This window comes from Lipotes vexillifer, unplaced genomic scaffold (genome assembly GCF_000442215.2).
Source record: "Lipotes vexillifer unplaced genomic scaffold, Lipotes_vexillifer_v1.1 scaffold149, whole genome shotgun sequence".
In the NCBI taxonomy this organism is placed as follows: Eukaryota; Metazoa; Chordata; class Mammalia; order Artiodactyla; family Lipotidae; genus Lipotes; species Lipotes vexillifer.
The window spans coordinates 278,164-291,396 of NW_006779962.1; the positions used below are offsets into that span (position 1 = coordinate 278,164).

Here is a 13,233-nt window from a genome sequence, read left to right on the forward strand (position 1 = left end):
GCTTGTGCCATCTCCACCCCTGTCAGGGCTGCAGCGCTGCCAGGCCCAGCGCCCCAACCCGGGGTGGGTGCTCTGAGAACTGAAGGAGAGGCCCAGTTGGCTGTCTTCACTCGCAGGGATGCCAGGGAGTCGGGGACGCACTGCTGCCCACGCTTACCTGCACTGTTGAAGCCGCAGCCCAGGAAGAACCCACGGAGCTCGGGTGCCTCCCCCATCAGGGGCTTGTGGTCCGGTGTGAATGACTCTGAAAGGGAGGGGTAGGCCTGAAGCTCCCTCCCGGCCACATGCTCCTGGGTGGTGTCTCCCAAGAGGGCAGTAACTGAGGTGGGGGTGTGTAGGTGCCTTCTTCATCCAGACCCTCCCTAGCCTCAAGACCCGGCTCAATGCTGCTTCCTCCAGGAAGCCTCCCTGATTGGTCCTGCCACATTCCCCTGAGTTCCTCAGCATTTACGACCTGAACTGCGTTCTGCCTTGGTGGGGGTCCTGGTGTATCTCGTGACTATCACCATTCTCCTGTTGGTGAGGGGCCGCTCCCTGAGCCCCCATCACTGCACGGGGCTCCCGGTCACTATACCATCTTCCTGCTGTGTCACTGCAGGGCACTCTTGCCCACTGGACCACGAGTACCTTGAGGGCAGGGGCTGGGCTTTGCTCACTGCGTGTGGTGTCTCGAAGCCTAGCACAGGGCCCAGCAAACAGTAGGTGCTTGATAAATGTTCACTGAGTGAATGAAGGATCATAAGTTCTTTGGGCGAGGAGACCAAGTCTCTCGCTTCTGTCTGCTGCCAGCGTGCCAAGAGCAGAGGCCAGGATTGGAGGGAGAGGGATCCTCGGGCATAATGATAAAGAGCTAGACTTTGCAGCCACAGTCCTGGGTTCAAACCCCGCTTTACCCCTTCCTAGCTGTGTGACCTTGGCTCAGAGCCGCCTTGATTTCCTCATCTGTAAAATCCAGATCAGGGGATTTTCTTTACGGGGCTGTGAGTTAGTCGCTCTGCAAATATTTGCAGCCCACCTGTTTGTGCCCAGAACTCGGCCACGGGAGGTGGCTCCGAACAAAACAAGCCCCACCCCTCGGGGAGCCAATGGGAGAGTGAGAGGGACAGAGAGTAAATGGGTAAATAAGGGGAAAAGGGAATGCCTGGGGAGAAAACACAGTGGGATTCTGGGTCTGGAGTGACCGGAGGGCTGGCCGCTCCTAACCGCCCCCCTGGCGCCATCATAACCCCGGGTCACAAAGGAGGACGCTGCACAGCAAGGAGCTGGGGCCGCCGGTCAGGGCTGCCTGGCTCCCAGCCGGGCCCTCAGGCGCCGTGTGCACTGGTCACAAGCGCTGTCTTTCTCACTGCTGGTGACCGGCGACCCCGGTCTCTGATCTTCAGCATCTGAGCTGAACGAGGCCACCAGCCCTGGGAAGCTGGGGAGCCTCCCAAACAGCCACAGGGGAGGGTGGAAAAAGCAGGGCGGAGAGGAGGGCAGGGCCTAGGGTGAGTCCCTGGAGGCCACGGTGACACTGGTGAGCCTCCGGGGGAGGCATCAGGAGGGGCGACAGCCCTGTGAGGAAGCGTCAGGGGCCTCTCTGGGGACTGTGTGGAGGTTGGGCTGCAAGGGGCAAGCTGGGGGCAGGGGGCAAGCCGGAGGCTGGGGGGCAGGGGGTGGGGCGCAGGGGGCGGCTCCCGCGACAGTGATGGGAGGCTGCAGCTATGTTCGGGGATGACCCGGTGAGCACTTCGGGAGTGCTGTAAATGTTTCCACAATGTTCTGAGCAGCCTTACAGAAAGCCAGCAGGAGGGAAGTTTGGGGGTCAAGGTCGCCTGGATGTTTAACAAATGACTCGAGAGGATGCAGGATGCACGGGACAGGGGCCCCCACCTTGGCTCTGACCTCCCGACCTTGGAACGAGAGGTCTCCCCGCCCCCAGCTTCCCTGAAGTCAAGGGGGCCTGGGACTTCCCTGTTCTGCTCTGGAGGCCGAGGGCCGTTGACCGCCCTGTCCTCCCTGGTGAGAAGTGCTGATGTCCCCACGGAACCTCCCTCGCAGCTGGGAAACCAGACTCCACATGCATCTCCCCCCAAGTAGGGCTTCCTGGGGGCCATGACCCCCAGTCCAATTAAAGCGAGAATATGCTCCCCGTGCCCCTGGGATTGCTTCCGGCCTGGGTTTCTCACTGCCAGCCCCACGCAGCCCCGGGAAGCTGCCGGGGCAGTGAGCCCTCGGCCCTCGCCCCGCACCCTGTGCCCCAAGACCCTGTGGTTGGCCGGGGGACCCCAGCTGCCTCTCCCCAGAAAGCTGTCCTCTCACCAGAGGCTCTTTCACGAGCTGAACAGATTAGAGCAGTTGGGGCTGGCGGCTGTGCAGACACCGTGTGTGCCGGAACCAAGAGCGCTGGACTCCCCAGCGGTCCGCAGGCTGGTGTCAGGACCTCTCCCCTCCCCTGGCCTGGGCTGCCCTTCACGCCCTGCTCGGCCTGTAGGAATGGCTTTGCCGGCTGGCCTGTGGCATCCTTTTGCTGGCCTGGGCCTTGCCCTGCAACCTAATGTGTGGCTTCCTCACCTCACTCTGCCTGGCACCCATTTCACAGATGCAAACACTGAGGCTCAAAGAACTCAGAGCCTCAGACACAAAGTTTCCTCTTTGGGCAACTGTATCTTTTGGAACTTCTCTCCACCCCTAGGTAGGCACATCCTACCCGTTTCTTGCCTCTCTTGAGGATTAAAGCGATCCCATCCATGCAGGAAGGAGGGGGGATGCCCACGTGATTCTGCTGGAACCAGCCTGGGGTGGCGTGTCTCACCCGCCTGGAACCCTGGCCCCGCAGTCCCCCACGGCACCCTCTGGGTGGCCCACCCTGCTCCCACCACCTCTGTACCTCCCGCCCTCAGCCCCGCAGCTGAAACGTCTGGGCCCCAGGGCCAGCTTGGGCCCCTCTACGCCCAGAGGCCACCGTCTGCCAGAACCCCAGGCCAGCAGCCTCACCCCTGCACCCCAGTGCCGTCACACGGGAACGTGCTGCCCCCCTGCCCCGAGCCCACCCACCTTGGGTTCCCACTTCGGGAGCTCCGCCCAGCCTCCCACACAGGCTCCCCCACTGAGCTCCCCACGTGCCCGGGCACGAGGCAGGCGCTCAGCCGTCAGAAGGAGCCGGGCGGATACTGTGCGAGTTCCCCCACACCACGTCCCCGCTGACATTGTCCCGGGCTTGAATCTTATTCTAGAACCTTCTCCATCTGCACACAGCCTTTGAGACACTCAGCATGCCTGGGCCTCCCCCACCCTGGGGTCCCTGAGCTCCCTGGGCAACCCCAGGATGGCCCTCTCTCAGGCTCCATTGTCGAGCGGTCACCTCTCCGTGCTGAGCCGTGAGTGACCCGTGCTGGGACAAGTCACATCAGTTTGAATGTCCGAAGCCTAGCCTGCCTGGCAGGCCCTGAACAATAAACCAGTGGCCTTGGCCAAACGCGTCAGTGCTGGGGGTCCGAGTCCGCCCCGCCTGGTGTTCGATCCCCGTGGGCACCGGCTGGCCGGGCAGGGTCAGGGGCTGCACCGTGCATACCCAAGGGGGGCATCGGAAGCTGAGCCCCTCTGTTCTCCCCCTTTCCCTCCAGCTTCCCGCAGCTTAGCTTTCCCAGGGCCCAGAGGGGAGGCACCGGCTTGGGCCTTTCCATGCCGTGTGGGCGTGCGGCCCTGCTGGCCTGCCTGCCGAAGGCAGAGGGCAAAGGGGGCGAGGCTGACCTGGAACGGGGGTCTGCAGCCCTGTGAGAACGGCATCAGGGAGGAGCTTGGCGCTTCTCTCCTTGCTTAGCCTCACCAGGCGCTGGGAGGGGGCTCATCCCATCTTACGGATGAAAACACCAGTTCCAGGGACAAGTCAAGCAGGGATTGAGCCAGGCGGGACCTCAGGAGGGACTCATGCGGGCGTGGGCGGGAGGAAGCCTGGCCGTGTGCCCGTGGGCGGACTTCTGCCCTCACCGAGCTCATGTCCTTTGCCTGCAGAGAAGAGCGAGCGCGGCACCCGAGGCCCAGGACGGAGGGACGGCCGGCACGCGCCCGGCGCAGGCCAGCCTCAGGGGGCAGCCCCCCCCGCCGGCTCCAGGCCCCCCCCCCCACTCACCTGGGCCGCAGACTGTGGACTTAATCCCCGTTTTCTCCAGCACGGGGACCCGGTTGATGGCACCTTCAATGTGCTGGGTGAACACATCCCAGTCCAGGTCGAAGAGGCCAAAGGCAAACTTGTCCGACACCTGGGGAGGCGGGCAGGGAACCTGCCCTGTGACAGTGCCCCACGGGAGTGAGAGCCAGGCAGGGCCTGGCCAGCCTCTCGATTAGGTGGTGACAGCGCTGGGCTGGTCCCCGCAGTGCCTCCCCTCCCCCGACCCCTCAGCGGGCCCGTCTGTGCCCCCTTCCCGCCCCGCCCCAGGCCCACCTGCTCTGCCCCGTCGCCCTGCCTCCCGCCCTCCTTCACCCCATTCACCTAAGCCAGATCCGCCCTACGTGAGCGGACCCTGCCCACGTCTACCACCAACCCACAGCCACGCTGAGCTTCCTTCGGGTCTTCGGGAAAAGCAAGCCTGATCTGACCTCAGGGCCTTCACCTCCACCTGGGGCAGCTCCTCCCCTGCCTTCTGTCTGCAGGGCTCTCTGCTCGATGTCAGCTCCTCAGGGAGCCCTGCCCGACCACAGTCCGAAGGACATCGTTCCATGCCAGTCTCGCTAGGCTTATCCTTAACCTGCTAACTTCACTCAGGGCACAGACCATCATCCCAAATTGCATTACTTCTTTGCTTATTTACTGTGTGTCTCCCCACCAGAATAGAGGCCTCTGGGGACAGGGACTCTTATCTTGGTCTCCCTCTTTCTCCCCAAAGTTAAACAGTATCTGGCTGAAAGGACTCATTTTGTTGTTCAATTTGTAGACTAAATGCATGAGTACGGGAGCTGGGGTGGTCCGTGCATGCTCGAGGGGGCTGCGGCTGCTGGGGGGGGGGGGGCCGCTGGCCCTGCATGAACCCCAGGAGCTGCCAGCAGAGCAGCCCAGGTCGGAGGGAGATACAGCTGCAACCACGGGGGGTGGGGGAGGGCATGGGATTGCTTGTTGATGGACAGAGGGCTTCAATGCTTTCATAATCTTCTGAATTCATTATTTCACACTTTGCAGCCTCTGACGATCGATGTTTTGAGGCAAGCCCTCCACCTGCCCCGAGTCTGGATCTGCCTGTGTGCCAGGTTCTTCAGGGGTTGGAGAAAATGGGTTTGGCCTTGACCTTGTGGGATGGGGGACCTGCCACTTCTCAGGTAAGCCCCCAGGGTCGGGGAGCTCCGGGGGGACAGTCTCCGGAAGAAGACTCCTCCACACTGAGACGCAGCCCCTGTGCCCGTGGGCGGACTTCTGCCCTCCCCGAGCTCCCTCAAGCCCTGGTGTCTCACCTCCTCCCAGAAGATGGGGTTGGTCTCGTAGCCGCCCACAGACAAGGCGTCCCCTTGGAGGCGGAGGTAGATGGAGGCGTCATGGTCGCGGACGTTGGGCATGTTCTGCAAGGTGGAGCACAGAGGCCTCAGGGTCAGGGTCACAGACCCAAGCTGGGCCCACGGTGCCACCTCCTCGTTGTAGGGACCCTGAGGACAGGGTGGACCTGGGGCCTCTGGGTCACACAGTGGACAAACCGCCCCATTGAAACCCCATAAAATAGCAGCAAAGATGGAAGGACGGAGGGAGGGAAGTAAAAAGGATAACCCACAGAACACAGCAGACAGGGGATCTCAACCAACACCGGAGGTGCAGAGTGGATGGGGGAGGGCCGGTGCCTTAGCTCAGGGCTGGGAGAGGGGAGACAGTTCGCCAGCCTCTGTCCAGTCCCCTCCAATCTGCAAAGGCCGAGCCTAGGGCAACCCCAGGTCCCTCTGCAGGGGGCGGTGGGCCGAGTGTGTATGTGTGCATGCACACATGTGTGTGAGTGTGCACGTGTGTGTGAGTGTGAGAGGGAGTATGTGCATGTACGTGAACAGGAAGTTGGACTAGGGTCTCTTCAAAGCAATTGGACCCAGATCCCTTCCAACCCCGCCGCGTGCAGCCCAGGGCCTGGCCCTACCCTGCAGGGGCCCTGAGGTCTGTCTCTGGAGAAATGGGTCCCCAGGGGCTCCAGGCTCCGGGGAGGTGAGAAGCCGGCTGCCATCCCCCCTCGACAACAGATTGGAGAGTCTTCTGTGGAGACACTGAGTGGTCTGGGGAAGACTCCGGACGCTGACATGGAGATCCCTCACCAAAGAGAAGAGCATTCGACAGAAGGACTGGATAAGGCCAAGGACATCTTCCAGATATTAGGCTAAAACAGATTAAGGCATGGAAATCAGGAAAGGGAAAAAAATAAGAAAATTAGAAAGTCAATCCTGAAGGTCTGATGTCCACCTTACAGGGGTTCCAGGAAGAGAAAACAGAGAAAATGGAGTAGAAGGAAAGTCAAAGCAAAAATCCAGGATGATTTCTCCGACTGAAAATCGTGAATCTCAGTATTGAAGGGCCCACAAGTGCCCAACAAGCCCTGTGACTGGACCAGGCCTGCACCAAGGCCACATCAGGATGGAACATCCGGTGAACACGTGGGTCCTAAACAAAGAAACAGCATTCCTAGAGGCTGTAGACCTGAAGCAAAGTCCTCAAAATTCTGAAAGACGATTTTTAAATACAGAATTCTCGACCCAGTCAATTCGTCAACCGACTGTAAGAAAGAATAAAGATTTCCTTCAGACATCCACGGACACAAAAACGTTTACTTTCCAGGTACCCTTCTCAGTAAGTGGCCAGAGACCATATGCCATGGATCCAGAGAGCAGCAGATCCAAACAGAAGATGGGTGAGGAAGGTCCCAGGGTAACAGCCGGTCAGAGGCTGACGGAGAAGATAAGAAGGCAGCGGGAGGAGTCCTTCAGGGGAGGGGAATGGGACTTACAGACTTTATGGGATTTCTCTGCCACGTATGAGTATGCAGAAAATATTACTGATAGGTGTTTGACAAATCTGTTGAGATGTTTGGGGGAAAATTGTGACGGTTATGAATACAGATGCAAATATCCTTGACAAAATACTAGGAAACTGAATCCAGCAACATAGAAAAAGGATTATATACCATGACCAAATGGTATTTATCCCGGGAATGCAAGGTTGGTTTAACACCTGAAAATCTGTGTAATATACCATTATCAATAAAGGACAAAATCCACTAATTATTTCAATAGATGCAAAAAAAGCATTTGACAGATAAAACACTTTCATGAGAAAAACACCCAATGTCTAGGAATAGAAGGGAACTTCCTGATAAAGAGTATCTGAGGAACAGCCACAGCAAATGCATACTTATGTGCAGTGTTTCCTCTAAGACCAGGCCAAGAGAAGCAGGTCTACTGTCGCCACTGCCATTCAACATTGTACAGGAGGTCCCGGCCCGGGCAGCAATCAGGCAAGAAAGAGTATTAAAGGCATCCAGAGGAAAAAAAAGTAAAACTATCTCTAGGTGCAGGTGACATGATCTTACACAGAGAAAATCCTAACGACCCCACTAAAAACTCTTATAACTTATAAAATAGTTCAACAGGGTTGCAGGATACAAGGTCAATATACAACAAACAGACAAAACCCGCTGCATTTCTATATACCAGCAGTGAACAATCAAAAATGAAATTAGGGGGGCTTCCCTGGTGGCGCAGTGGTTGAGAGTCCACCTGCCGATGCAGGGGACGCGGGTTCGTGCCCCGGTCCGGGAAGATCCCACATGCCGCGGAGCGGCTGGGCCCGTGAGCCATGGCCGCTGAGCCTGCGCGTCCGAAGCCTGTGCTCCGCAACGGGAGAGGCCACAACAGTGAGAGGCCCGTGTACCGCAAAAAAAAAAAAAAAAATGAAATTAGGAAAATAATTCAATTTACGATATCAAAAATAATAAAATGCTTACAAATAAATTTAACAAAAGAAGTGCGATATTTGTACTCTAAAAACTAGAAAATGCCTTTGAAAGAAATGAAAGAAGATGTGAATAATGGAAAGACTCTCAAGTTTACAAAATGAAGACTCACTATTGCTAAGATGACAGCACCCCCCAAACTGATCCACAGATTCAACACAGCTCCCACCAAAATCTCAGCTGGCTTCTTGGCAGAAGTTGACAAGCTGACCCTAAAATTCGTATGGAAGTGCAAGGTACCCAGAATATTCAAAGCAATCTTAAAAGAGAAGAACAAACATGGAAGACTTGCACTTCTGATTTCAAAACTTACTACAAGGTTAATATAATCAAGACAGAGTGGTACAAACATAAGGATAGACATATATAGATCAACGGAATAGAGTTGAGAGTCCAGAAATAAACCGTCCACACTTATGGTCAACTGATGTTCCACGAGGATGCCAAGGCAATTCAGTGGGGAAAAGGATAATCTTCAGCAAATGGTGGCGGAACACCTGAATAGCCGCCTGCAAAAGCACGACGTTGGACCCCTTCCTCACGCCACACACAAAATTTGACTCCAAATGTACTGTAGACCTAATTATAAGAGCTAAGACTATAAAATTCTTAGAAGAAAATACGGGAATAAATCTCTGTGGCCTGGTTTAGGAAATGCCTTCTTAAATATGATACCACAGGTACAAGGGGCAAAAGAAAAAATTACATAGGTTGAAATTACTTCATCAACATTTAGAACTTTTGTGCTGCCAACAATACCAACAAGAGAGTGAAAAGACAACCCACAGAAGGGGAGAAAATATTTGCAAATCATAAATCTGATGAGGGACTTGTATCCAGAATACATGAACTCTTAGAGTTCAACAGAACGACAATCCAATTAAAAATGAGCAAAGTATCTGAATAGACGTTTCCCCAACGAAGATATACATGTGGCCAACGGGCACATGAAAAGACACTCAACGTCATCACTCATTAGGGAAATGCAACTCGAGCCACAAGATGCCACTTCACACCCACTACGACGGCCAGAACCAAAAAGACAGACAATAACAAACATTGCTGAGAATGTGGAGAACTCAGAACCTTCATACACTGTTGATGAGAATGTGAAACAGTGCAGCTTCCTTGGAAAACAGGCTGACAGTTCCTCAAAAAGTTAAACATAGAGTTACTCTGTGACTCAGCAACTCCACTTCCACCCAAGAGAAAGGAAAACATGTGTCCACACAAAAACTTGTACATGAGTGTTCATAGCAGCATTATTCACAATAGCCAAAAAGTGAAAACAACCCATATGTCCATCAACAGATGAATGGATAAATAAATTGTGGTTTACAAGAGTATGTTATTCAGCCATAAAAAGGAATGAAATTCTGCCACATGTACCACATGGATGAACCTTGACAATGCCACGCAGGGTGAAAGAAGCCAGACATAAAGGCCACAAATGATGTGATTCCATTTCATTCAAAGTCCAAAATAGGAAAATCCATAGAGACAGAAATTACATTAGTGCCTATCTAAGTTGAGGGTGGGGTGGGAAATGGGGACTGATAATGTACATGGGGTTTTAAGGACTAAGATAATGTTAGATAGACAGACAGACAGACAGACAGACAGACAGATAGATAGAGATAGATAGATGATAGATAGATAGATAGATGATAGAGATAGATGATAGAGATAGATAGATGATAGATGATAGAGATAGATGATAGAGATGATAGATGATAGAGATAGATAGATGATAGATGATAGAGATAGATGATAGAGATAGATAGATGATAGATGATAGATAGATAGACGATAGAGATAGATAGATGATAGAGATAGATGATAGGTGATAGATAAATAGATAGATGATAGAGATAGATAGACAGGTAGATGATAGAGATAGATAGATGATAGAGATAGATGATAGGTGATAGATGGATAGATAGATGATAGATAAATAGGCAGATGGATAGATAGATAGGAATAAAGAATTAGTCACAGCTACATAGGAAACTGAACAACCAGAAAAAAACTATTAATAACTCCAGGAAACACGAAAAGTTGGACACTATTTGCTCAGGAGTTAACAATGTTCTCATTGTCATTATACTGCAAATACTGACTACTGATTTAACCAATAAATGGACGGATAAACAGAACCAAAGCATTTTAGAAAGTGAGCGGAGCGGGAAGAGGCCCCCCCCACGGGGGTCCTCAGCACTGGGGGAACGGCTTCCTCTCAACCCTGCTCTGCGGTGCCCCTGCCCTGGAGATGGACACATCTGATGTGACCCCTCCGCCCCACCTTCGAGGACACGCAGAGACCAAAAGGGATAACCTGGCAGATGCCCCTCCCTGCTCCTCCAGTCTCCTAGTCGCCTGGCTCCCCTGCAGAGCTGGACTAAGCATGTCTGCACTGATTGCCAGAAGGCACATGGGAAGCTCTCAGTAACCGAGCACTTCAGGAATAATAATAGTGAGATCGTTACCTCTGCTGTCACTACTACTCTAAAAACAAAACCAACAGAATGCCAGAGCTCCATAGAGCAGGAGAGCGGGGACACCTGGTGGCCAGGGAAGCCCCTGGCTTTCCTCCAGCAGGATCAGGGTCCCCATCTCCCCGCCTTGCAAGGCCCCGGCTGCCCCAGAGTGGCCAGCACAGGCTCAGCTCAGCCCCAAGGCGTCCACAGGGTGCCCTCAGTGCTTCCTCCCTCCGGAAGCCCACCCTGTAGGTGTAACGCCAATTCCACTGGTGTCTCTGCCTCCTAATCTCAGCCCATTCCTTCCATCTGCTTCTCCTGGCCCCACCTCCATCCAAATCTTGTCAGCTGCTTCCTCCAGGAAGCCCGCCGATGGCTCCAGCCTTCCCTGCTCTCTTCCTCTGAAGCACCAGCTGGCTGGACCATCCCATGCCCTTAGTCACGGTCAGTCATCGTGGCCCTCACCTAATGAGCCCCTGCTATGTGCCAGGCCCTGCGCTCAGCCCTTCAGCCCATCACTTGGTTCCTCCCTCAGCACTGCCCTAAGGGGTAGCTACCATTTTTACCCATTTTGCAGAGAAGGAAACTGAGGCTCAGGTGGCACCTTGACTCACCTGGCTGGGTAATGGGGGAGTTGGGATGCAGACCCTGAGCATGGGCCCTCTCCCATTGCTCTGTGCCCCAACGGAGCAGGTTCTGCAAAAGTGGGTCGAGGATAGTGGGGATGCCAGACCATGAGGGAGCATCTGGGCCACCACGTTTGACAAACGCAGAGGCCAGGCCCAGAGAGGAAAGGGACAAGGTCACAGAGGAGCTGGGGACAGCATTTGGCTAGGACCCAGGACGGGGACGGCTTCTCAGAACTGGGGTCCCTAGGGCAGCACAGCCCTCTGGCCACCCATAAAGAAAGATAAAGGGCATGTGGTCCAGGTGGCAAAGCCCTGAGCCCTCACTGGCCAGCCCGGGGCCAACACCATGAGGCCCAGATCTGGGCAGTTGGTGTCCTGCTGCAGGACTGTCAACCCAGGGAGCCTCCTGAGCAGTGGAAAACAGGCCCAAGTGTCAGGGGCCTCCCAGCGTGAGCCCCAGAGCCCTGACTGCAGGAGCTGCCTTGGCCTAAAGGAGCTTGTTTTCTGACCCACCATGGCATCAGACCACGCGGGAGGTCAGGGTCAGAGGCCTGCTCTTCTCACAGATTCAGGCTGCCCAGGTGTGGCCTCAGGAGAGGCTGGCCTCCCAGACTCCCCACGTGGAGGGGAGCATGGGGAACTTGGCCCCCAGCCCCAAATCTCCTCTTTTCTCCTACAAAAGTCTCAGAGTTTCTGGGGCTGGTGGCCCTTTCCTGGAGCGCAGCCTGGGGTTCCCAGAACACACAGGTTGCTGGGTGGGGGTGGTGTTTGTGAGTAACGTGAATAATCCCAGCTTGGATCTGACCTTAAAATTCAGGGTGTGGGTCCCTGGGCCCACTCTGCCCTGCTTCTCCCTGAAAGCTGCCTCAAAGCTGGGCATCAAGTGCAGCAGGACACGGAGAGACTGAGGCCCCAGTCTTGGGCTCTGTAGGACACAGCCCTGCTCTGGCCCCAGCCTGTCCCCAGCTTTAGCCCAGCCCCCGAGAGCCCACTGCGGCCTGAGGGCGACCCCTGGCGGCCACGGGGGATATTTCTCACAGAACCAGGGCCAGGGGACTCTTCGCACCAACAGCTGCAGTGATGCCTCTTTCCCCAGAGCCCCACCCGGAGGGCACACAGCAGCCCTCGGGAGGAGTGTGTGTGCTGGATTGTATTAAACTCTTCCACGAACGGGGGAACCTTTTGTGTGTGTGTGGGGGGGGGTGTGACAAGAGCGGCGGAGACCCCGGCCCCGCGCCAGCTTCCCCCACCCCTCCGCCACTGGGTCCACCCAGCGGCCAGCCTGGTGACCAGAGGGAAGCCAGGCTTGTCCAGGGCAGCGATGAGGCTCCCAGGACACTCTTTGCTGGAGCCTGACCCTAAACAAGGTCAGTCTGGTCTCTCACACTCTCCCCACACCCACACCCTCAGGCCCGCTTCTCTGAACTGCCTGCAGTTCCCCGGCCACCAGGCTCTGCGTCCTCCCCTTCTCCCCCTCCTTCTCTCTCTGCCACCCTTCAGATGCCTCAGAAGAGCCTTCAGACATGGCTTCCGCCAGGGCACCTCCCTGGTCCATAGGCTGGGAGTCCCTATAGCCCCTGTGCTTTCCCCCTGGGAGCCCCTGTCAGCCTGTTTTAAAATAAATAATATCTTTACTTGTTTGTACCCTTCCCCCAGCTCACCTGGGTGAGAACTAGGTTCTTATCTCTGTTATAGTCCCAGTTTCTAGATGAGGGCTTGGAGCACAGAGCTTATCCAGTCAATGTTTGATGCAGAGAAGGGTGGGGAGGGAGCGTTAGATGGATTAATAAACGGATGGATGATGGAGGAATGGGTGAAGGGAGAGATGAATGGGTAGAGGGGGTGATGGTTGGATGGATACATGAGAGAAAGGACGGACAGATGAATGGACGGATAAATAGATGAATCAATGGATGGACGAAGGGCTAGAGGGAGGGAGGGATCGGAGGAAGGATGGAGGGATGGCAAGAGGAACAGAGGGAAGGAAATGAGTAGAGGGATAAAGGATGGAGGGAGGGAGGGGGAGGAGGCTGGAGGGAAAGGAGTGGTCAGTGACAAGGCGACAGGAAGCCACCCACCACCAGCACAGGAGAGGGGAGATAGAAAGGGGGGAGAGGGGAGATAGACAGGAAGGAGAGGAGAGAGGGCAGGGGTCGCACAGCTCCCCCCCCCCCCCCC

At 55.4% G+C, this 13,233-nt stretch overlaps 1 protein-coding gene across 1 annotated transcript in view; it reads right to left on the minus strand.

Annotated features, from left to right (window-relative positions):
* Positions 1-13,233, minus strand: part of SARDH (sarcosine dehydrogenase) — a 58,070-nt gene that overhangs the window by 39,853 nt on the left and 4,984 nt on the right. Inside the window, exons 6-8 of the mRNA XM_007453080.1 lie at positions 5,425-5,529; positions 4,112-4,241; positions 158-244 (exon numbers count right to left, since the gene is read on the minus strand). Coding sequence (XP_007453142.1) covers positions 158-244; positions 4,112-4,241; positions 5,425-5,529 — 322 coding nt within the window. The remainder of the gene's footprint in view (positions 1-157; positions 245-4,111; positions 4,242-5,424; positions 5,530-13,233) is intronic.